This window comes from Pongo pygmaeus, chromosome 7 (genome assembly GCF_028885625.2).
Source record: "Pongo pygmaeus isolate AG05252 chromosome 7, NHGRI_mPonPyg2-v2.0_pri, whole genome shotgun sequence".
In the NCBI taxonomy this organism is placed as follows: Eukaryota; Metazoa; Chordata; class Mammalia; order Primates; family Hominidae; genus Pongo; species Pongo pygmaeus.
In genome coordinates this window covers 142,943,506-142,967,807 of record NC_072380.2, presented here as the reverse complement: position 1 = coordinate 142,967,807, position 24,302 = coordinate 142,943,506, and the positions used below count along the sequence as shown (strand labels likewise).

The 24,302-nt window shown below is 42.5% G+C and overlaps 1 protein-coding gene across 15 annotated transcripts in view; it reads left to right on the top strand.

The window, feature by feature from the left end:
* The window catches only part of ASAP1 (ArfGAP with SH3 domain, ankyrin repeat and PH domain 1), a 392,196-nt gene that overhangs the window by 326,077 nt on the left and 41,817 nt on the right, over positions 1–24,302 (top strand). For all 15 annotated transcript variants that reach the window (XM_054499217.2, XM_063669081.1, XM_063669076.1 and 12 more), the window contains 6 exons: positions 7–193; positions 436–521; positions 1,672–1,787; positions 1,925–1,992; positions 2,933–3,040; positions 6,348–6,576. In XM_054499217.2, the coding sequence (XP_054355192.1) occupies positions 7–193; positions 436–521; positions 1,672–1,787; positions 1,925–1,992; positions 2,933–3,040; positions 6,348–6,576 (794 nt within the window). The remainder of the gene's footprint in view (positions 1–6; positions 194–435; positions 522–1,671; positions 1,788–1,924; positions 1,993–2,932; positions 3,041–6,347; positions 6,577–24,302) is intronic.

The window sequence follows — 24,302 nt, the reverse complement described above, 5'->3', positions numbered from 1 at the left end:
TTTTAGGACTGTACGAAAAGAATATATCACTGCGAAGTATGTAGATCATAGGTTTTCAAGGAAGACTTGTTCAACTTCATCAGCTAAACTAAATGAATTGCTTGAGGCCATCAAATCCAGGGATTTACTTGCACTAATTCAAGTCTATGCAGAGGGGGTAGAGCTAATGGAACCACTGCTGGAACCTGGGCAGGTAAGGCCTCACTAAAATCATAGGATAAAAAGTAATGCAGAAAATCAGTTTAAAAGATGACTTACTTTAACATTATACCATATAATGAGATTCTTATACATTGGGTGGCCATGTCTAAATCAAGAGAATATGAGAGTGAAAAGGTGTGCTCCTTATGATTACTTGGGGGCAACTGATATATATGAAGCCTCCATTGGCAGAGCATATTATCGACTTACTTATACTTTTCCTTCCCTCTTTAGGAGCTTGGGGAGACAGCCCTTCACCTTGCCGTCCGAACTGCAGATCAGACATCTCTCCATTTGGTTGACTTCCTTGTACAAAACTGGTATCGTTTTTGTTTTCTCTGTTGAATTACCTGAATATGCCTTATAAATTAACACTAACCAGTCCTATTAGTGGCCTAGATCGGGAATTGGCAAGCTTTTTCTGTGTCGTGCTAGATATAAAAATTATTTTTGGCTTTGCAGGCATGAAGTCTCTCTGTCAGCTATTCGCTTCTGCCATGGTAGTATGAAAGCAGCCATAGACAATGTATAAACAAGCAAGTGTGGCTGTATTCCAATAAAACTTTATTATTTTATTTATAAAAACAGACAGTGAACCAGATATGGCCTACAGGCCGTACTTTGCCGTCCCTTAGCCTTTATAAATGTAAAATTATGTCCGTATCCAAAAATCTGCTGCACAGATTGGACGCATTTCCTAACCATTAGGAGAGGTTAAAAGAGAGAAGACTTAACAGCACAGGTCAACCAGATTTGTAAGTTTTCATTGTTCCTAAATTTAATATGTGTGTGGCTGGATCAGTAGCTCGAAATTCAAGTTTGGGATATACTGATGGAAGTATAAGAGTGAACATAGGAAATTTGGACTTGCTGGATTCTTTATTCTTTATCTGTTCTGTAAGCAACGGATGATGAGGAGGAACTGGAGCTCATCTAAAGAAGAAGATCAAAATAGTGAGGGGATTTGAACCCATATAGAAAGAATGGTACATAGACACAAGCCAAATTGTATAAAGGTCCAGGTATCTTCCTCAGAGACAATATAGCGTAGTGGCTGAAAGCATTGGCTCCAGAGATAGATTACCTGTGTTCAAATATCCCTGCTTCACCATCCCTATCTTGAAAATCTTGAAAGCAAGCACTTCAACCTCTCTGCGCTTCAGGGTTTTTTATCTGTAAAAGAGGTTATTATTAGTACTTACCCCATCAGATAGTTGTAAAGATTCAATGAACTAATACATGTAAACGTTAAGAAACAGTGTCTGTCCCATAGGACCTGGCACTCTAAGTAAGTGCTGGCTGTTATCACTGTATTGCTTATAAATCTAGGTTAGAAACATCATAATTTTCTCTATTATAATAATTAGGTCTCAAATTTGACTCAGTTGTCAGCACAAAAATAAGTGGCTAATATATGGTTTTAAGGTATAGAGTAAGTCATTTTTTTCTAATAATCATCTAATTTTTCAGTGGGAACCTGGATAAGCAGACGGCCCTGGGAAATACAGTTCTACACTACTGTAGTATGTACAGTAAACCTGAGTGTTTGAAGCTTTTGCTCAGGAGCAAGCCCACTGTGGATATAGGTAAGAGTGTGTCCCATTGTCTTCATGACTGTAGTAAGAGCGTGTGTTGCACAGTACAGCGTAATTTGATTATTGTTCCTTGCCTTCTTAAGGTGTTTCCTAGATAATTATGCAAATTAATTTTTTCCCTATTTCAGTTAACCAAGCTGGAGAAACTGCCCTAGACATAGCAAAGAGACTAAAAGCTACCCAGTGTGAAGATCTGGTAAGCAAAAATGGGCGTGGGAGATTTATTAGACATTGGCTGCCTTAAAAGTGTCATTCTGAGAAGCTAAAATTGAATATTAAAAATGCAGATTCTTTTTTTTAACATTGGCTAAAGAAAATCAGAAAAGCAATGTGCTACATTAGAAAAAGTGGTAAAATGATAAATTTGTCATCCACTTGTGTTTGGAATGCAGTTAAAGGAGGTGAAAGGCATTACACAAGTATTATTACCAGATCGACTTGTGGATTGAGGTCATGCTTTTTATTTCCCAGACCATTAGACTTTCTCTGCAGCTTAACAGTAGAGAATTATTTGAGAAGCAGCTCCAAAAATTGGGCAAGTAAAGCTCAGAGTGTAGTGGTCTTCAAAATGTTAACACACTGTTCTCCCAGCCCCTCCCCTTCCTGTACACACTCACCTTTTTTGACCCCACTAGTTCTTGCTTAGCAAGTCGGGGCCTTCACATTAGTGTGATACTCTTGAGTTTCCGCTAAGTGCCAGGTTCCAGGCCCACCAGTTGGGCCTTTTTATTCTTAAAAGTATCCTTTGAGACAATTATCCCTGTTCCCATTTTATGAATGAGAAAATGGGGCCACAGATTGGACTGGGACCTTAAAAGCCTACCTCTTAAACTTCAAAGACGCGTTTTGCCTTTCAGCCAGGAATTTGCAAGTTTGAGGCCCATTTAATAAGAAGAAAGCTTTTAATTTTGGAGACAAGTCATCAAAATAAAGAAGGCTCTGCCTGCAGTTGTTTGCATTTCTTCTTGAGCCTGTCACATAGCAGTGCAGCTTGTCTAATCAGAGTGTTGCCTGTAGTACACCTACAGATGATTCATTGAAAACTAGGAATAAGGTGGGATTTGCTCAGTGTTTATATAATATTGGGATGTTTCAGCATTTAAATTAAAATGGTGCACATTTGCTGTTCCTTCCAGCTTTCCCAGGCTAAATCTGGAAAGTTCAATCCACACGTCCACGTAGAATATGAGTGGAATCTTCGACAGGAGGAGATAGATGAGAGCGATGATGATCTGGATGACAAAGTGAGTGTAAATTATGTCCTCGAATTCTCAACAACTACCCCAGCTTTTCTACTCTGTGTAGACAAGATCCATTTTTGGTGAGATTGATTGATTGTGGTTTTATGATCTGATGTATCAGGGCCATTTATGTTGTTCAGTCCTTATTGGGCACCATTTAACAGCTATGTTAAGGTTGTCCAGAGAAACAGAGCCAACAGAATAGGGAGAGAGAGAGAAATTTTTTTTAAGGAATTGGCTCACATGATTGAAGGGGCTGTCAAGTTCAAAATGCACAGGGCAGGCCAGCAGGCTGGAAATCCCAGCAGGAGTTAATGTTGCAGTCTTCAGGCTAAAGACAGTCTGGAGGCAGCATTCCTTCCCCTTTGGGGGACCTCAGTCTTTTTAAGGCCTTTCTTTGGCTGATTAGGTGAGGCACACCCACATCATGAAGGGTAGTTCCCTTGACTAGAAATCTACTCATTTAAATGGTAATTGCATCTAAAAAATTCCTTTACAGCAACATCCAGACTAGTGTTTGACCAAACACCAGGACTCTGTAGCCTGTTGACACATAAAATTAACCATGAAGCTGGGCATGGTGGCTCATGCCTGTAATCCCAGCGCTTTGGGAGGCCAAAGCAGAACTATCGCTTGAGACCAGGAATTTGAGACCAACCTAAGCAAAATGGTGAGACCCTGTCTCTACAAAGTGAATAGATCAATCAATAAAACGTGGTGGTGCTAGTTGACAAGCTGAGGCAGCAGGATTGCTTGAGCCCAGGAGTTTGAGGCTGCAGTGAGCTCTGATTGTACTACTGTACTCTGACCTGAATGACAGAGCAAGACCCTGTATCTTAAAAAAAAAAAAAAAAAAAAAATTAACCTTCAAAACAAGTAATTAGTAAGTAAATAACAGTTGTTATTTATTGAACATAATCATGCACCATATAATAACATTTCAGTCCACAACACACTGCATATTCAATGGGGATCCATGTAAGATTAAAATGGAGCTGAAAAATAGCCATCACCTAGTGAGGCCATAAATGTCATAATACCGTAGTGCAACACATTCCTCAAATGGTTATGGGGATGCTGGTATAAACCAACCTACTGCACTGAGTTGTATAAAAATGTACAGTAATGTCGTAGGCCTTCACTCACACCCAGAGCAGCTTCCAGTCTTTCCAGCTCCATTGATGGAAAGTGTCCTACATAGATGTACCATTTTTTAATCTTATATAACTTGTTTTTATCTTACCTCTTCTATGTTTCGATACACAAGTAATTACCATTGTGTTACAGTTGTTTACAATGTTTAGTATAGTAGCATGCTGTACAGGTTTGTAGCCTGGGAGCAATAGGCTATAGCATATAGCCTAGGTGTGTAGTAGGCTCTCCCGTCTAGGTTTGTGTAAGTATACTCTATGATGTTCGCACAAGAACGAAATCACCTAACACATTTCTTAGAATGTATGCCTGTCATTAAGGAATGATGTTCATTAAATATGGATTAGACAGATTTAAGCGCTTACGTTATCTCAGATCATCTTTACTGAAAGTCCATAACCGAGTGCTGTGGCTCACACCTGTAATCCCAGCACTTTGGGAGGGTGAGACAGGTGGATTCCTTGAGCTCAGAAGCTTGAGACCAGCCTGGGCAACATGGCGAAACCCTCTCTTTACAAAAAATACAAAAATTAGCTGGCCGTGGTGGTGCGCACCTGTGGTCCCAGCTGCTCGGGAGGCAGAGGTGGGAGAATCATCTGAGCCCGGGAACTCAATCAAGGCTGTGATGAGCCAAGATTCTGCCATTGCACTCCAGCCTGGGTGTGGGTGTCTGAGTGAGACCCTGTCTCAGAGAAAGAAAAAAAAAGTACATAATGGACATTGTTATCCCCATTTTACAGAAGAGAAAACTTACAAAGAGAATTTAGCAACTTGTCTAAAGTCTCCCAGCTAGTAAAGACAGTTTGGAGGATTAAACCCAGTTCTCACTGAGTTTTCCTTATAAGCAGTTAACTACCTCTGAAAGTTCATTCATGCATTAATTGATTGTCTATGTATTGGACATTTCCTGTATCACAGGCAGGATGTAAGGAATGGCCAAAGAGGTCCTCAAAGCCTTAACAACTTTAAGAGGAAATAAATTATAATACAATGTGATAATCATTATAAGAGTTTGGAAAAATTCCTGAGAGCTATTCAGAGGACCAAGCAGCTGCGTTAGTCTACCTTCTCAAGGACATTGGAAACGGGTTTCTAAGGATAGGTAGAAGCTTGCCAGGGAAGGAAGTGGGGTGGAATGCATCATTCCAGAACACCATGTGCCAAGGGAAGGAGTTATGGTAGAGCCTGGATGTTGGAGGAATGGAGAGAAGCACTGTGTGTGAGACGCATTCACCTGGCTGGGTGGGGAGAGGCAGGCAGCTGCCTTGTAGAGTCAGGCAAACCAGATCAGGATGGCTTTGTGGGCCAGGTTTGGCCTTTGGGTTTTTGTGCAAGCAGTCAGAAGCCCACAGAGGTTTATCGTCTAAAGAGCAAGGTTTCCCACCAGCTCTGGCTGCAGTGTGGAAAATGGACTGGAGGAAGGAAACTGGAGAAGGGGCCATTCTGGAGGCTAGAGCTGCAGTGGGAGCTGGTGAGCACCTGTACTAGGAGTGGCTTCGAGGGGTATTTCCAAGGTGAATGCAGGAACCAGGGACTCCAGGTGACACTGAGGTTTCTAACTTGGGCAGTTGAGTGGATCCTGATGCCATCACCGCAAGCGCAAATACCAGAGACACCTCATGGGCCATTGGTTTGGAACACAAGTTATTGGGGTTGGATTTACAGATCTGTAAGTCATTATTGTGTAGGGGGCAGTGGGTGTGAATCCGTTTACTTTGCAGGGGGATATAAAATGAGAAATGAGGCAAAGAAAGAACTTCAACGTTAAAGGGTTGAGCAGGGAAGAAAACTTAATGTAGCAAATTAGAAATAGGTGGAAATACTATTCAAATGTTGCTGAAAAAGTCCTGCATTCTGAAGGTGTTTGCTTATTAAAAGTTAAATCTACCTGTGACCTTACTGTGCTTCTGACACTGCTGCTGATCCTAACCAGTGTTCTCTAGTGTGATTATTCATAGTGGTGAACGATATGAAAGTGTGGTGTCTAGATCCTTCCCTTGTACTGTGTCAGCATCATGAGGCTCATTGTGGCTGACCTCATAAAGCTCAGAGAGCCACAGGAACCCAGATTCCCACCTGAGCCCGCCCTGCGGAGGCCCTCTGTACACATGAAGCATGGTCCTTGATTATTATCTCACCTTCTTATTTCATCTGCCAGCCAAGCCCTATCAAGAAAGAGCGCTCACCCAGACCTCAGAGCTTCTGCCACTCCTCCAGCATCTCCCCGCAGGACAAGCTGGCACTGCCAGGATTCAGCACTCCAAGGGACAAACAGCGGCTCTCCTATGGAGCCTTCACCAACCAGATCTTCGTTTCCACAAGCACAGACTCGCCCACATCACCAACCACGGAGGCTCCCCCTCTGCCTCCTAGAAACGCCGGGAAAGGTATGGGCTTTGAGAAGGGCTTGTGACTCCATCCTCGAAGGGCTTGTGACTCCATCCTCAGAGCTGATAGTCTAGCCAGCTTTGAGGTAAGAATTGCAAGGTACATTTGAGTGGCGTGGATCGTGTTGTCAGGAGCAGCTTGAAATAGGGACCATGCCATTTGCCAGGTACCAAGAGCAGGACAGGCAGTGCTGTGGGCACTCTGTGCATTATTTGTGTTAACCTTACAACAGTCCTGTGAAGTATGTGCTTTTGTGCCCATTTTACAGAAGAGGAAACTAAGGCTCAATGAGATACACTGACCTACCCAAGGTCACACCACTGGTAAGAGGTAAAGTTGAGATTCAATCCGAGGTCCACGTGGCTCCAGAACCTGTACTTTTTATAATGTGGAGTGGAGTTTCGGTTCTCTGGATAGTTACTTTTCTCTACATTAAAATGCCACTCTTTTGAAGATGCTAGTAGTACTAGTGGTAGTTAATAGTTATGGAGCACTTGCCTTATGAGAGGCTCTACGCCTAGTACTACTTTTGTAATCATCTCAAAATTAGGTAGGTACTATTATGCAGTTACTGGCATCATGTAAATTAGGGGATTTGTTCAGAGATACTGAGTAATTGGCCTGTAGTTCTCAGCCTGGGATTCTAACCCAGGTTCTGTGTGACCAAAGCCCATTCTCTTGTACTCTCTAATGAGGATCATTTTTCCAGAGACAGTACTTGGAGAGGAATTTTTTTTTTCCCTTGAGACAGGCCTTTCTCAGTCGCCTCCATCTCCGGGGCTCAAGTGATCCTGATCCTCCCACCTCAGCCTTCCAAGTAGCTGGAACCACAGGTGTGTGGCACCATGCCCAGCTTTTTTTTTTTTTTTTTTTTTTGTGGTAGAGATGAGGTCTTGCTATGTTGTCCAGGCTGGTCTTGAATTCCTGTACTCAACTGATCCTCCCGCACTGACCCCTCAAGGTGCTGTGATTACAGGCTTGAGCCACTCTGCCCAGACGAGGAATCCCACTCATAGGAGGGTTGTTGTGCTGTGAGTTGTCAAATGTCTCACAGGGCTGGCGCCTCAGGCTAACATTAAAAGTGTTGCCCCAGCCAGTAGGGATAATTGAGAGGTACCCAGAGCTATAGCTTCAAGTTTGGTCTTTGCCAGTGAATCCAAATGCAGGTTTCTCCCTGTGTGCTCAGCTCGTGCTCCCACAGGTTTCATGGCCTCTCGCTACACAATGCCATGCCTATTTGAATCACACTAGGGCTATTTTCTGGGAAATGTGAGCTTTATTCAAAACTGTTTTTTCAGAGCTTATTCTCTATTGAAATAGTGTTATAAATGGGAGCTGTGTTCTTAGAGAGACCCCAAATGGCCTCATAGATCATAAAGTAATAGAGAAAAGTTAAAATAATGCTTTGGCATGAACAGCTATCCTCAAAGATAACCAGTGGCCACACAGTAATAGTGCATGTAAGCCAAAGGTCTAACCCACCAGTGTTTTCTTACCATTCCATACATTGTACTAAAATGTGTGTTTTTAAATCACTCACATATCAAGCTGCAGGTCTGTAGTGTAAGAATGCTGTGTTGCTGCTTGCCTGTGGGTAATGACATTCCCCATCAGGGTAGCAGTCTGACATAGAGCAGAGATTCTCTGTCTGCACCCTACAGAGGACTGTGAGAAGCCTCCAGATCAAATACAATAATGGAAAAAGTGACTGAAAGAGTTCACATCTCCTGAGTGTGGTTACCAACATAGCAGTGGGGACTTATCTAGACAGGCACAGCCTATGCCTGTTCAGAGAGCCTCTAGGTCATTGAGAGTCCTGAAAATGGTTTATAGGAGAAAATGACACCAGAGTCCTGGGGGCCAAGAGACCCCCTCATTTCCCTCCACCCCCTTCTGTAATTTTATCTCAAGGAGGACAACAGAAACCCATAATATATACTGTCTGACTTTGTGCCAAGCATATCTCTCATGCCTTGAATAAATTCTAACTAGCTCTTTACCAAAGACCCAGAAGACAAAGACTAAATTTATTTAGTGTTCCAGCTGCTGAAACAAGTGTTTGAGACTTGGCCACAGCAACCGTGGTCATCTAAGGATAGAGTACTTTCCCCACTTCCCCCAAAAACAGCCGATAATTGAAAATAGAAATCCTCCCTACAAAAACCAAGAGTGTTCTTCATGGCTGTTCACAGCAGGACATCAAATTCAGAGATTCGGCCTGTCTGCTGGTGAGACATAGGGAGTACAGCCTTCTCATGACTTTTATCAGGGATTTGAAGTGTGCGATATCCCATAGCTAGCTCGGCTCACATGTGCTTACATTTTGAAAACTGATAATGTTTAGAATGGAGCTCTTAGAAGACATTGTTAAAGATCAGCTGATACTCTGTGTGCAGAGATAATTCTCTGTTTTGTTGGCCCCTGTGTTTTTTTTCATTTCCTTCTGTTGAGCTGATAGAACCATTTGCATGAAAACAAGGATGTCTTGGATCTCTCATTTGAGTTCCTTGTTCTCCATGACAAATAAAGCAGAGGTCTCTATTTGCAGCAGAAGTCATTTCCTCAGCTGTGAATTTAGGGGTCTGAAGGACCCCTAAATTAAGTCTTCCAGTGAGACAGAAACAGACACTTGAGATAAAGTCCCCACAAAAGGGAAGAGGAGAAAGAATTATTCTGAATCTAGCTGAGAATATTTTCAAGAAACTCCAGCTGCCTCATCGAAATTCAAGGAAGCTTGACCTAAATTACCATCAAGCAAAGCCCCCTTGTGCTTATACGTGAGCAGTGCCCCAGAGTCTCAGAGGAGCTCAGTAGCTCAGAATCCCATAATCACTATCCTCAAGCCCCATACCGAAACACTTCGCTGCCTAACCCCTCTTCAGATGTGGGGTCCCAAGAGACTAAATCAAAGCTATAAAATTAATTTGTGTGTAGTAGTTTCTCGTTTGTGATCAGTAACTTCCCCCTGCCGCCACCCAACTTCTACTGTACGTTTATTAACACTGGTTCTTGGACCAGGTGCGGTGGCTCACGCCTACAATCCCAACACTTTGGGAGGCCGAGGTGGGCGGATCACCTGAGGTCGGGAGTTCGAGACCACCCTGACCAACATGGAGAAACCCTGTCTCTGCTAAAAATACAAAATTAGCCGGGCGTGGTGGCGCCTGCCTGTAATCCCAGCTACTCGGGAGGCTGAGGCAGGAGAATCGCTTGAACCTGGGAGGCGGAGGTTGTGGTGAGCCGAGATTGCGCCATTGCACTCCAGCCTGGGCAAGAAGAGCGAAACTCCATCTCAAAAAAAAAAAAAAAAAAACTGGTTTTTGAGGCTTGCCAAGATTAGTTTCTTTTTAACCTTTAATTAAAATAATGTCGCAGAACCTAGGTTTATTTACTTTTTAGAAATGGAGGCTTGCCCTGTTGCTGAGGCTGGAGTACGGTGGTATAATCATAGTTCACTGCACCCTTGAATTTCTGAGCTTGAGCAATCCTACTGTCTTTTTGAGACAACATCTCACTCTGTTGCCCAGGCCTAGAGTGCAGTGGCACAATCTCCGCTCACTGCAACCTCTGCCTCCCTGTTTCAAGCGATTCTCTCACTCAGCCTCCTGAGTAGCTGGGATTACAGGTGCCCGCCACCATGCCCAGCTAATTTTTGTATTTTTAGTAGGGACAGGGTTTCACCACATTGGCCAGGCTGGTCACGAACTCCTCACCTCAGGTAATCCACCTGCCTCGGCCTCCCAAAGTGCCGAGATTACAGGCATGAGCCACCACGCCCGGTCAAGCCTGTTAAATTAACAAATGCCCTGGATAATGAGACCGGGCACTTGGTAGGCATCTTAACTCAAAGAAAGGATGGGTTAAGTAAAAGAATGATAATTCCAATCTCAAGAAGCTTCTTTAACATGCTTAAAAGAACTAACCTTTTAAGCTTTTAGAAAGGTGAACACCTGATATGCTAATTACAGTTCATTCCCATCTATTCCTGAAGCCAGGCCTCTACAATCAGGCATTATATAGCCCTTCTCAATAGCATGTGAATACCTGTAAGTATTAATTCTGCATTTCATACACATTTGCTATAATGTAGACTTCCTACCCTTAGAGAGGCTCTGGCTTGGAACTAATAAACTAGCAGATAACCTGCACAAAAGTAGCGTGCTGCCTGGCATACTGAGAGCCTCAATAGATGCTTGTTGATGAAGGGTTGTTGCCACAGAGAAAATTGAACCAGATGCTACCGTTTCCAACAGGTAGGTGAAGAGATTAACTACTCTCATTAATGAAAGTATATGCAGTAGTTTGACAGTAACAAACTAAGGCGGATCAGTCTGTGTCAAGCCAGACCATGGCTGCCTAGACAGCTGTGAACTCCTGAGAAGCCTTTCAAGCATCACCTTCTCCTCTTCCAAGAAGCCTTCTTTTCTGTGCCACACAAAAGAGACTATGGTGGTCAGGCGTGGTGTCTCATGCCTGTAATCCCAGCACTGTGGGAGGCCAAGGCAGGCAGATCACCTGAGGTCAGGAGTTTGAGACCAGCCTGGCCAATATGGTGAAACCCTATCTCTACTAAAAATACACAGAATTAACCAGGTGTGGTGGCCCGTGCCTGTAATCCCAGCTACTCAGGATTCTGAGGCAGGAGAATTGCTTGAACCCAGGAGGCGGAGGTTGCAGTGAGCCAAGATGGCACCACTGCACTTCAGCCTGGGTGACAGAATGAGACTCCGTCTCAAAAATACATACATACATACATACGTACATACATTTTTTTAAAAAAAAAAAGAGAGACTATGGGCTGGGCATGGTGGCTCACATCTGTAATCCCAGCACTTTGGGAGGCCGAGGTGGGCGGATCAGGAGGTCAGGAAATCGAGACCATCCTGGCTAACACGGTGAAACCCTGTCTCTACAAAAAATACAAAAAAAAAAATTAGCCGGGTGTGGTGGAGGGCGCCTGTAGTCGCAGCTACTTGGGCGGCTGAGGCAGGAGGATGGCGTGAACCCGGGAAGCGGAGCTTGCAGTGAGCCGAGATCGTGCCAGTTGTCTCCAACCTGGGCCACAGGGTAAGACTCCATCTCAAAAGAAAAAAAAGAAGAGAGAGACTATGGTTCTTCCTCATAAGGCCCAATCCTGCCCCGTACTTGTCTCATCCTAACATTGAGCCAATCTTGCTGATTTTCAGAGGATTGGGTGTCTACCTTGCTTAGCATGAAATAATGTCTATGAAGTGACTGGCACGTAGTGAGCATTCAGTAAATACAAGTTTGTTCAATCCTCCTGCATGTGTTCAGTTTAACAAACATTCTGGGCACTGGAAATGTAAAGAAGGAAGAAGTACCTCCCACTCTCAGGGCTCCAGGGAAAGAGGACACAGTAGAATGTGCCCCTGGGGCCAGTAGGGAGTATTCCTGGAGGAGCAGGAAAGAGAAGTGCTGTTCACAGCTTCAGAGAGAGGGATAGAGAAGTCTTCAATGCACTCTTCCAGTTAGGAGCAGAACTCCTCAAGGATAAGGGCTGTGAATGAGCTGCCTTTGCATCCCTGGCACAGAGAGTAGGATGCTCGTCAGTGCTCGTCAGATGCATAAACAACAGCAGAAAGGATCAGTGAAAGCATGTCCCAGAAATAGGTGGCCAGGATAAGGAGAGGACACTTACAAAACTAAACCAGATGTCCACGGGTGTGATAGTTGACTTGCTGAAAATCTAATAAATGCAGCAGTTGTGCCCAGACACAGCTGTGTATGCATTTTAGACATTTCTCCAACTTTCCTTGGAGATCTGTGGCAGTAGATAGGAAGAAGAGTAGAAAGGGTGAAGACTTGCTCAGTATATGACAGCGCCTGCCACCATGAAAGTACACTACTGCATGATTCAGACTCGCATGGGAAGTATTTTCTTATCAGTGGTGTTATTCATATATTGATGACTTTACAGTTTCCTGCGGTTTTTTATCTCATGGGAAGACAGTCATTAGAGTAGCTTGATATTAAAGCTTCCCGTAGGCTGTCACCCTTGATTTGTGTTTTGTTTTAGGGTGTTTTTTTTTGTTTGGGTTTGGTTTGCATTTGGGTTTTTGGCCTTTTTAAATCCTTTCCCCCTGTCCTTCATAAGGCATTGCACATGAATCACCTAGTGCTGGCCCAGAGTATCGTCTGTGATTTTTGCCCTGAATAGTGACCTTGACTGAGGCTCTCTAGCTAAGTCACCTGACTGCCAGGGTGTGGAAAGGGAAGCAGAGGAAATCCTTGTGCCTCTGGCATTCAGGGGTGGATGAGTAATTGTTAAAGAATCAGCCCTAAGTCTCTTGAATCCTGGTACTTTCTTCTTAATTATCAGTGTCATAGAAGGAGGTGGAAGGACAGATGGATAGCTAATGCTGTTGCCTGTGTGGAAGTCAGTTGACAGAGCAGTGTGGCACATACCATGCCCGGGCACCAGCCTGTCCTGTAATCCTGGCCAGCCCTGCTGACTTACGCTAGTGTCCCAGCACACTACTCCACCGTGCCTGTTTCTCCGTCTGAATGTGGAGATAACAGCTCCTCCCTTCTACACTGAGTCCTTCTTCGTATAAATACACGGTTAATTACTTTTTAAAGTAATTAACATAAGTTTTCCACTCTTTTAAGCTTTATACTATGAAAACCATTAGATCAGTTAGGAATAAGTTCAAGAGATCTGTTATACAACCTGGTGACTGTAGTTAATAATGTACTGTATTCTTGAAAATTGCTAAGAGAGTAGATTTTAAATGTTCTCGCTACAAAGAAAAAGATGCATACATGAAGTAATGCATCTGTTAATTAGCTCAATTTAGCCATTTCACAATGTACAGTTATCCCATGCCAAAACTCCAGGAATGCTCAAGTGCCTTATATAAAATGGTGCAGTATTTGCATATAACCTACACACATTCTCCTGTGTACTTTAAATCATCTCTAGATTACTTGTTATACCTACTACAGTGTAAATGCTATGTAAATGGTTGGTATACTATATTGTTTGTTTGTTGTTGTTGTTGGATTGTTATTTTTTATTGTGAGTTTTTTTTTTCCTGAATATATTTAATCCAGGGTTGGTTGAACCTGCAGATGCAGAACTCCCAGATACAAAGGTCCAACTGTATACATATTTCAAAACAATATGTTATACATAATAAATATATATGTTATCAATTAAAAATAAATTTAAAAAAGAAAACTATTAGAAAGTGATAAAATCTTCATGTATATTGTCCCAAGTTGGATAGATATAACTTTTGTCATTACCCCCTTCCTATGTGGCAGTTTAGAATGTGCAAATTATGTTTCTACAGACAACTTTTTCAGAAACTGTCAAGATAATTTTTAAGCCATCTTCTAGGTCTTTTTTTTTCTTTGAAACTTCAGTTATACTTTTATTTGGTCTCCCAGTGTAAGAGACTTTTGGTTTTTCTGTGTGTAACTAAAAACCAGATATACAAGGATATTGAAAAAACATCCTCCTGACTTACACCATGAATTATCTTTATAGTCATTGTTTGAAATGCTTGTTTCCCGGTGCCATAAAGAAATAGCACTTGAACATAAATTTAATTTTTTCAGCAAGGCCGTTTTTATACTTTCTGTAGAAAGGGTGCACTCGCCAGCAGTTTTGCCACGAGAGTACACCGAACAAATGAGATGGGGTCGTTTATAACCTGACGTGTCCATCCTATTGCTGTGTCCAGTTTCCATTGGCTATTTTGTATTTGTCCTGATTGGCTAGTAACTTAGAACTTTTTAAAAGAGTTGCAAAGGCAGAGAACAAAGGATGGAGGAAGTAACTTGTGGAATGCTGAGAAAGGTAAAAACACCTTCAAATAAGGAAGAGGAACAGGCCATGACCTAATGCTTGCTTGAACCAGTATAAGCATGCCAGGGCAAATATTCAGGCTAAATTGTGGGAACTAAGAACATAAAGTACATTGATTTCTTTATTATGGCTAGCAGAGATTTAAAAATGTTAGCACAGGTCTTTGAATAAATTTTACTTCTAAGAGAAGTTACTATTTATTCCTAATTAGATGGGGAGGAAAGTCTTTGAAGAGGAACCTCTACTGTACTTTTTCAGTTGTGTACTGAGTACCCAGAACGTGCCGGGCCCTGGCATGAGAGCTGTGGAGACAGTAGAGATCATGCCCTGTGGATGCACACAGTCTGGAAAGGAAGAGAAATTGTAGCTGTAATGTATGGTGGAGAATATCTAATGCCATTAAGCCCTGGAAGCTCAGAGATAGAGTAGGTATTCCAGGGACAAGGGGATGGATTAGAGGATTCTGGATGAGGTTACATTTGAACTGACCCTTAAAAAATGAAGATGTAACCAAAACTTGTGGGATACAGTAAAAGCAATACTAAAAAGGAAGTTCATAGCAATAAATGCCTACATAGAAAAAGAAAAACATCACTAGGTGCAGTGGCTTAGGCCTGTAATCCCAGCACTTTGGGAGGCCGAGGCGGGTGGATCACCTGAGGGAGGTCAGGAATTCGAGACCAGCCTGGCCAACATGGTGAAACCCCATCTCTACTAAAAATACAAAAATTAGCTGGGCGTGGTGGCACACGCCTATAATCCCAGCTACTCCGGAGGCTGAGGCAGAAAATCACTTGAACCCAGGAGGCAGAGGTTGTAGTGAGCCGAGATCGCATCACTGCACTCCAGCCTGGGTGACAAGAGCAAAACTCCATCTCAAAAACATAAAAAAATAAAAATGTCAAATAAACAACCTAATGGTGCACCTCAAGGAACTAGAAAAGCAAGGACAAACCAAATCCAAAATTAGTAAAAGGAAAGAAAAAAAGATCAGAGCAGAAATAAATAAAGTTGCAACTGAAAAGACAATACAGAAAAGCAACAAGTGTTGTGTATTTTTGAAAAGATGAAAAATATTGACAAGCCTTTAGACAAGAAAAAAAGGGAGAAGACCCAAATAAATAAGATTAGAAATGAAAAAGGAGGCTGATACCACAAAAATACAAAGGTCGTTGTAGGAGACTATTATAAATAATGATAGGCCAGCAAATTAGGAACCCTAGAGGAAATGGACAAATTCCTGGAAACAACCACCAAGATTGAACCAAGAGGAAATAGAAAACCCGAGCAGATTAATAATAAGTAACAACATTGAATCAGTAATAAAAAGCCTCCCAACAAAGAAAACTCCAGGACCAGATGGCTTTATTACTTGAATTCTGCCAAATTTTTAAAAAAACAACTAGGCTGGATGTGGTGGCTCATGCCTGTAATCCTTGGGAGGCCAAGTCAGGAGGCTCACTTGAGGCCAGAAGTTTGAGACCAGTCTGGACAACATGGTGAGACCCTGTCTCTACAAAAAATATAAATAAAAAATTAGTTGGGCATGGTGGTACCTACCTGTGGTGCTAACTATGTGGAAGGCTGAAGCAAGATGATCACTTGAGCCCAGGAGGTCAAAGCTGCAGTGAGTCAAGTTCACACCACTGCACTCCAGCCTGGGTGACAGAGCAAGACCCTGTCTCAATCAATCAATAAATAGTAAAGAAAAACTAGCACCAATTCTTAAACTATTCCAAAAAATTGAAGACAAAGGAATTTTTCGTAACTCTTCCAATGAGGCCAGCATTGCCCTAATACCAAAACCAGACAAGGACACAACAAAAAAAGAAAACTACCAGCCAATATTCTTGTTGAACATAGATGCAAAAAATCCTAACTAAATACTAACAAACTGAATCCAACAACACATCAAAAGATAATACACCATGATGAAGTGTGATTTATCCCAGGGATGCAAGGATGTTTCAGCATACGCTAATCAATAAATGAGGCACACCACATCAACAGAGTGAAGGACAAAAGCCATATGATGATCTAAATGGATGCAGAAAAAGCATTTGATAAAATTCAATGTCCGTTCATAATAAAAACCTTCAATAAATTAGGTATAGAAGGAACATACCTCAAAATAATAAAGGCCATATGTGACAAACTCACATCTAAATCATCCTGAATGGGGGAAAGCTGAAAGCTTTTTCTCTAAGAGCTGGAAGAAGACAAGGATGCCCGCTTTGACCGCTCCTGCTCAGATAGTACTGGAAGTAGCCCTAGCCAGAGCAGTCAGGCAAGAGAACGCAATAAAGGGCATCCAAACTGGAAAAGAGGAAGTCAAATTGTTCCTCTTTTCAGATGACATGATCTTCTATGTAGAAAACCTAAAGATGCCACCAAAAAACACATTTAGAACTGATGAATAAATTCATTAAAGTGACAGGATACAAAATCAACATACAAAAATCAGTAGTGTTTCTATACACCAGTAACAAACTAGCTTAAAAAAATCAAGAAAAAGCCGAGTGTGATGCCTCATGCCTATAATCCCAGCAGTTTAGGAGGATGAGGTGGGTGCATTGCTTGAGCTTATGAGTTTGAGACCAGCCTGGGCAACATGGTGAAACCCTATCTCTGCAAAAAAAAAAAAAAAAATTAACCAGGTGTGGTGGCACATGCCTGTAGTCCCCAGCTAGTAGGGAGGCTGAGGTGAAAAGATCGCTTGAGTATGGGAGGCTACAGTGAGCTGTGATTGCGCTACTGCACTCCAGCCTGGGTGACAGAGAAACACCCTATCTCAGAAAAAAAAAAAAAAAGAAAAGAAAAATTGAGAAAGCAATCCCTTTTACGATAGCTACCCCCTAAAAAACTAAAAAACCTAGGAATAAATCTAACCCAAGGAGGTGAAAGAGCTCTGCAATGAAAACTTATAAAACAGTGATAAAAGAAATTGAAGGGGACAATTAAAAATGGAAAGACATCACATGCTCATGATTGGAAGAATTAATGTAGTTAAAATGATCATACTACCGAGAGCAATCTACAGATTCGATGCAATCTCTTTCAAAATACTAATGACATTCCTCATAGAAACAGAAAAAAGCAATCCTAAAATTCATATGGAAACACAAAAGACTTCAAATAGCCAAAGTAATACTAAGCAAAAAGAAAAAAGCTGGAGTCATTACACTACTTGACTTCAAAATATACTATAAAGCTATAGTAACCAGAACAGTTTTGTATTGGTGTAAAAACAAACCCACAGACCAGTGGAACAGAACGTAGAACCCAGAAATAAATCCACATATTTATAGCCAACTGATTTTTGATAAGGGTGCAAAGAACATACATTGGGGAAAGGATCCTTCTTTAATTTGCTGAGAAAGCTGGGTATCTCTCAACTCAAGATGAATTAAAGACTTAAACATAATACCCAAAACTATAAAACTACTAGAAGAGAGCATAAGGAAAACACTTCAGGACATTAGTCTGGGCAGAAATTGTATGTGTAGCACATCAAAAGCACAGGCAACAAAAAAATAGACAAAGCAGATGATATCAAACGAAAAAGCTTCTGCACAGCAAAAGAAACAATCAGAGCAAAGAGACAACCTGTTGAATGCAGAAACTATTTGCAAACTATTCATCTTACAAGGGACTTGTATATCCAGAATATACAAGGAACTCAATTCAGCAGCAAAATAATAATGATAATGTGATTTTAAAATGGGCAAAGGATCTGAATAGACATTTCTCCAAAGAAGAAGTAGAGGCCGGGTGTGGTGGTTCATGCCTGTAATCCCAGCACGTTGGGAGGCCGAGGCGGGTAGATCGCCTGAGGTCAGGGCTTCGAGACCAGCCTGGCCAACATGGTGAAACCCCATCTCTACTAAAAATACAAAATTAGCTGGGTGTGGTAGCATACACCTGTAATCCCAGCTACTCGGGAGGCTGAGGCAGGAGAATCACCTGAACCTGGGAGGCGGAGGTTGCAATGAGCCGAGATCACACCATTGCACTCCAGCCTGGGCAACAAGAGTGAAACTCCGTCTCAAAAAAAAAAAAAAGAAAGAAAAAAAGAAAAGACAACATATAAATGGCTAGTAAGTATATGAAAAAATGCTCAACATCACTAATCATGAGAGAAATGTAAATCAAAACCAGAATGAGATATTATCTATTTCCAGTTAAAATGGCTGTCATCAAAAAGACAAGAAATAACAAATCCTGATGAGGTTGCAGAGAAAGAGGAACTCTTACATAATGTTGGTTGGAATGTAAATTAGTACAAGTACTAATGAAAAACAGTATGGAGGTTTCTCACAAAACTGAAAATAGCACTCTCATACCACTGAGCAATTCTACTACTGGGTATTTATCCAATGCAAAGGAAATCAGTGTATTAAAGGGATACCTGCACCCCATGTTTACTGCAGTGCTACTTACAGTAGCCAAGATATGGAATCAGTCTAAATGTCCATCAGCAGATGAATGGATGAAGAAAATGTGGTGTATATATACATATGGAATATTATTCCCATAAAAATGAATGAAATCCTATAGGCTGGGCACAATGGCTGACATCTGTAATCCCAGCACTTTGGGAGGCTGAGGCAGGTGGATCACTTGAGGTCAGGTTGCAGTGAGCCAAGATCATGCCACTGCACTCCAGCCTGGATAACAGAGCAAGACTCTCAAAAAAAAAAAAAAAATGAAATCCTTTCATGTGCTGCAACATGTATGACCCTGAAGGACATTATTTTAAGTGAAATAAGCCAGGCACAGAAAGATAAATACTGCATGTTCTCACTCATGTGGGAGCTAAAACAAAAAAAAAAAAAAAAAAGAGCTCAAGCCTGGACAACATAGCAAGACCCTATCTCTATAAAAAGTTTTTCTTAAAAAATTAGCTGGGCCTGGCCGGGCGCAGTGGCTCACACCTGTAATCCCAGCACGTTGGGAGCCTGCGACAGGTGGATCATGAGGTCAGGAGATCAAGACCATCCTGGCTAACATGGTGAAACCCCGTCTCTACTAAAAATACAAAAAAAATTAGCCAGGTGTGGTGGCGGGCACCTGTAGTCCCAGCTACTTGGGAGGCTGAGGCAGGAGAATGGCATGAACCCGGGAGGTGGAGCTTGCAGTGAGCCGAGATCTTGCCACTGCACTCCAGCCTGGGCAACAGAGCGAGACTCAGTCCCAAAAAAAAAAAAAAAAATTAGCTAGGCCTGGTGGCGTACACGTATAGTCCCAGCTACTGGGCAGACTGAGGTAGGAGGATCACTTCCAGAGCTCCAGAAGTTGAGGCTGCAGTGAACTGTGATCATACTGCAGCATTCCAGACTGGGCAACAGAGTGAGACTGTCTCAAAAAAAAAAAAAAAAAGCTTATATTAGTAGAGAGTATTGAGCTTATATTAGAGAGTATAAGAGAGGTTATTAGAGTCTGGGAAGGGGTCGAGCGGAGGATAAGGCTGATTAACGGATACAAAAATAACAGCTAGATGGGAAGGATAAGTTCCTGTGTTCTGTAACACTATAGAGTGACTGTGGTTAACAGTAATTTAGTGTATATTTTCAAAATCTACAAGCGAGGATTTTGAATGTTCACAACACAAAGAAATGATAAATCTTTGAGATGATGGATATTAGCTACCCTGATTTGATCATTACACATTGTACACATGTATTGAAATATCACTGTGTATCCTATAAATATGAACAATTGTGTCAACTAAAAATTTTTTAGGCCTGGCACGGTGGCTCACACCTGTAATCCCAGCACTTTGGGAGGCCAAGGCGGGCAGATCATGAGATCAGGGGTTTGAGCCCAGCCTGGCCAATATGGTGAAACCTTGTCTCTACTTAAAAAATACAAAAATTAGCCGGGCGTGGTGGCAGGTACCTGTAATCCCAGCTACTTTGGAGGCTGAGACAGGAGGATCGCTTGAACCCGGGAGGTGGACATTGCAGTGAGCTAAGATCATGCCACTGCACTCCAGCCTGGGCAACAAAGAGCAAAACTTCGTCTCAAAAAAAAAAAAAAAGTGTTTAAAGATGAGAATGTGGAAGTGAAGTGATAACTCGGTTATGTCCCTGAAAGTTCTAGCCGGAAAGGATGTGATGCCATTTAGAGGAAGGGAAGCAAGCTGTTGTCAAGGCTGAGAGTCTGGCCTTGAGTCAGACAGAATGGGGTTCTGCCTGGACGTAGCTGCTCATTTGCTGCGACTCGCCAAGTTCCTAAACCCTCTGAGCCTTGGGTCTTTTTATCCTTCAAATGGATAATGTGACAATAATGATAATATTTTACAAGATAACTTTTAAATACTGTGTTTACCTCAAGCACATAATACTCAGTAAATGGTAGCTCCAGAAAATGCAAGAAGAGGAGGAAGAGATTTGAAAAGCATGCCGATTATGATTTTAGGAATTAATTTTCATTTTTTAAGGTATATTTATATATATTTAGGTATAAGTGAATGAATTTCCAGGACATTTTTTCTGGGCTAAGTGGAGAGATTGCCTTGTTGAGTACTGTTCGGGGAGATATTCTCAAACCACCTTCATAGTTTAAGAATATATGGATTTCCCGTAAGGGAGCTTCAGTGGGAAGACAATGTTAGTTCCTGGGAGAGTCTCAGGAGATCGCTGCCACCTTTTGAGAGACTAAATTGTTGGGCCCAGGAATGTGGGACAAGAGCTTTGGCCTGAAAACTGCCCGTGGGCCTGCCAGGGTGAGCATAGTCACTTCTGCAATACACTGCCTGGGTGCACTTCCTGAGCCCTGGTCGTATGCCGGGCACACTTCTGACATAGACCTCAGACAGAGGCATCCCTGAGGCTAAAGACATTGAGGTGCTCTGGCAGCACATCAGGTAGGTTCAGTGGCGACCACTTGAGTTGAAGGCACAGCAGAATGTCCAAGTGGAGTGACCAAGAGGCTGTTGGAGATGTGGGAAGGGACCCAGGCATAGCCAGGGTCAGGGCTGGGGATGCTGTCTGTGCAGGGAGGACGGTGAAGAACAGATCAGAAGACACATTTAGAACCCCTAGAGAACAGGGCAGGGAGGAGAGAAGCCACAGAGCAGAGTGCCTTGAGGACAGGCCTGTGTCCAGAGCACAGCACCTGATACCCAAAAGAGGACCCAGAAGTGCCTCGAGAATGAAGGGTGGTGAGAACAGGCACTAGTGGGTGTCCACAAAACAGTTTTCAATCACTTTTTTTTTTTCTGGAGGCTTAACTGTCGCTCTGTCTCCCAGGCTGGAGTGCAGTGGCATGATCTCGGCTCACTGCAACCTCCACCTCCCGAGTTCAAGCGATTCTCCTGCCTCAGCCTCCCAAGTAGCTGGGATTACAGGTGTGTGCCACCATGCCCAGCTAATTTTGTATTTTTTAGTGGAGACAGGGTTTCCTTATGTTGTCCAGGCTGGTCTTGAGCTCCTGGCCTCAAGTGATCCTCACGCCTCGGCCTCCCAAAGTGCTGGGATTACAGATGTGAGCCACCATGCCCGGCCTCAAGGACTTTTTCTGATCATGGGTTATTTAAAAATAAATATGCGGCTTGCCTTCTCACCCTGCAGAACACTAGTCCTGTCATCCACCTCTGTTTAAGGGCGGGGAATGCTTTCTCGTGGAAAACACATGCTCTTAGATGATTCAGCTTCTTTGAATGTGACAGCTGATGCTAAACTAACATGTAAACCCTCAGAAAGAATGAGGTGTACTCTACCTCCTCTTAGAAGACCTTCTAATTATTTAACCTCAAATTTATTCATAGAAGCTTTGGAAGGCTAGACCCATGTTTTTAAGAAGATATAGACAGTTATTTCACATGGTAGCCAATGTTAGTGGCAAGTGAGGTTTGGGGCACTTTCTTGTTACTTCCACAGGCCTCTGGCAGAGTTCAGGAGAGAAAATTGCCTCTTAGTCACCTCTGCATCTCCATCATCACTCACTAATCTTGCCTCCCCACCCTTTTTTGTGTTGCGTTTGATGCTGTGTTCCATTTTATTTTGTTTCAGCTTTCTTTATCTTACCAGAATTGCTTTTTTCCTGAGTGAACCAGTACTCAGATTTATTTTGCATAAAAGATCCCTTTTAATGCTGTGGGACTGGTTACTAATTTTGGAAGTCTTCTGAGCTCTTTAAATCTTCAAACATTTTTTTAAGTGTGCATTTCTGGGGTCTTATATATAGTATTTTTCAACCTTATTTACCTCATGCCTTACCAGCCAAGACTTTGTAGCATCTTCCTTTCTGTAGCTTCTACTACAAGACAATAGATAGGTCTGTCTGTGTGTTTGTTTTCCAAGTATAAGATTATAAACTTGAATATCCCTTTTCACACTTAACACTGTTCCTTCCTGCTAATTCTCCCCACTTGTTTCTGATCAGTCACCCTAAGTGAAACGTATTGGCCTCCTTAAGAATTACTGCCCTGGCCGGACACTGTGACTCACGCCTGTAATCCCAGTACTTTGGGAGTCTGAGGTGGGTGGATCACCTGAGGTCAGGAGTTCAAGACCAGCCTGGCCAACATGGTAAAACCCCATCTCTACTAAAAATACAAAACTTAGCCAGGTGTGGTGGCATGCGCCTGTAGTCCCAGCTACTCAGGAGGCTGAGACAGGAGAATCCCTTGAATCTGGGAGGCAGAAGTTGCAGTAAGCCCGGATTGCACCACTGCACTCCAACCTGGGTGACAGAGTGAAGCTCTGCCTCAAAAAAAAAGAAAGACAAAAGAATCACTGGCCTTAGGCCAGGCATGGTGGCTCATGCCTGTAATCCAAGCACTTTGAAAGACGGAAGCAGGTGAATCACTTGAGGTCGGGAGTTCAAGACCTGCCTGGCCAACATGGCAAAACCCCGTCTCTACTAAAAATACAAAAATTAGCCAGACGTGGTGGCACACACCTGTAGTCCCAGCTACTTGGGAGGCTGAGGCAGGAGAATCACTTGAACCCAGGAGGGGGAGGTCACGGTGAGCCAAGATCGTGCCACTGCACTACAGCCTGGGCGACAGAGTGAAACTCCGTCTCGAAAAAAAAAAAAGAAATCACTGGCCTAAAAAGATAGAAGTAGTGGTTGAGTCTCCTATTTATTCAGTAAATATTTACTCTACACGAAACCAGAGAAAAGCCTGGCCCTAATAGAACTCTCCCAGTCTTGTGGGAGAGTCAGGTAACAAGTAAGTAAACAAAGACTTAAATAATTAGAGATGATAATCAGCAATATGAAGGAAGTCAGAAGTATATAATGGCATGGGATGCACAATTCCTTAATTTTTGAAATGATTCAGGAGGTTGGATTTTGCATGGTTTATGGTTACAGAATGCCTCTTTGGTCTGATCTCTCCTAGAGTCTCATACATATATAATGCAGCTTTGCTCAGAGACATGGCTCCATTAGCATTTTGTCTTTGACAATTTTTGTTTCCTAGCAGGGAACTGCATCTGCATCAGAAAGTCCCTAGATGGCGATAAAGATGAAATTGCTAGAGAACCTCGCCATTGTCTATTATCTATTATCCATTTATTTCCAAAAGGAAAGTTACACTTCCTGATACTGAGCATTTGTTGTTGTTTTCCTCATGTGCCAAGCACAGGAAATGCTGCTCTGGCTTTCAGGAAGTAGCAGCATCATTTGATGGGGTGAGTGCCTCACCAGTCCTGGACATCTGCCTTATCCCAGCTCTGCCCCTCATGGCTTGTGACTTTAATCATGCCTCTGAGTTCTTGGCTGCAAAATGGGGACAGCACTACCTGAGCCACGTACTTCACAGAGTTAGTATGAAAATGAAGAGGCACAACTATTAGTGTCCATAAACATTTTTTTAAATTTATACTAGGCGTGGTGACTCACGCCTGTAATTCTAGCACTTTGGGAGGGTCGCTTCAG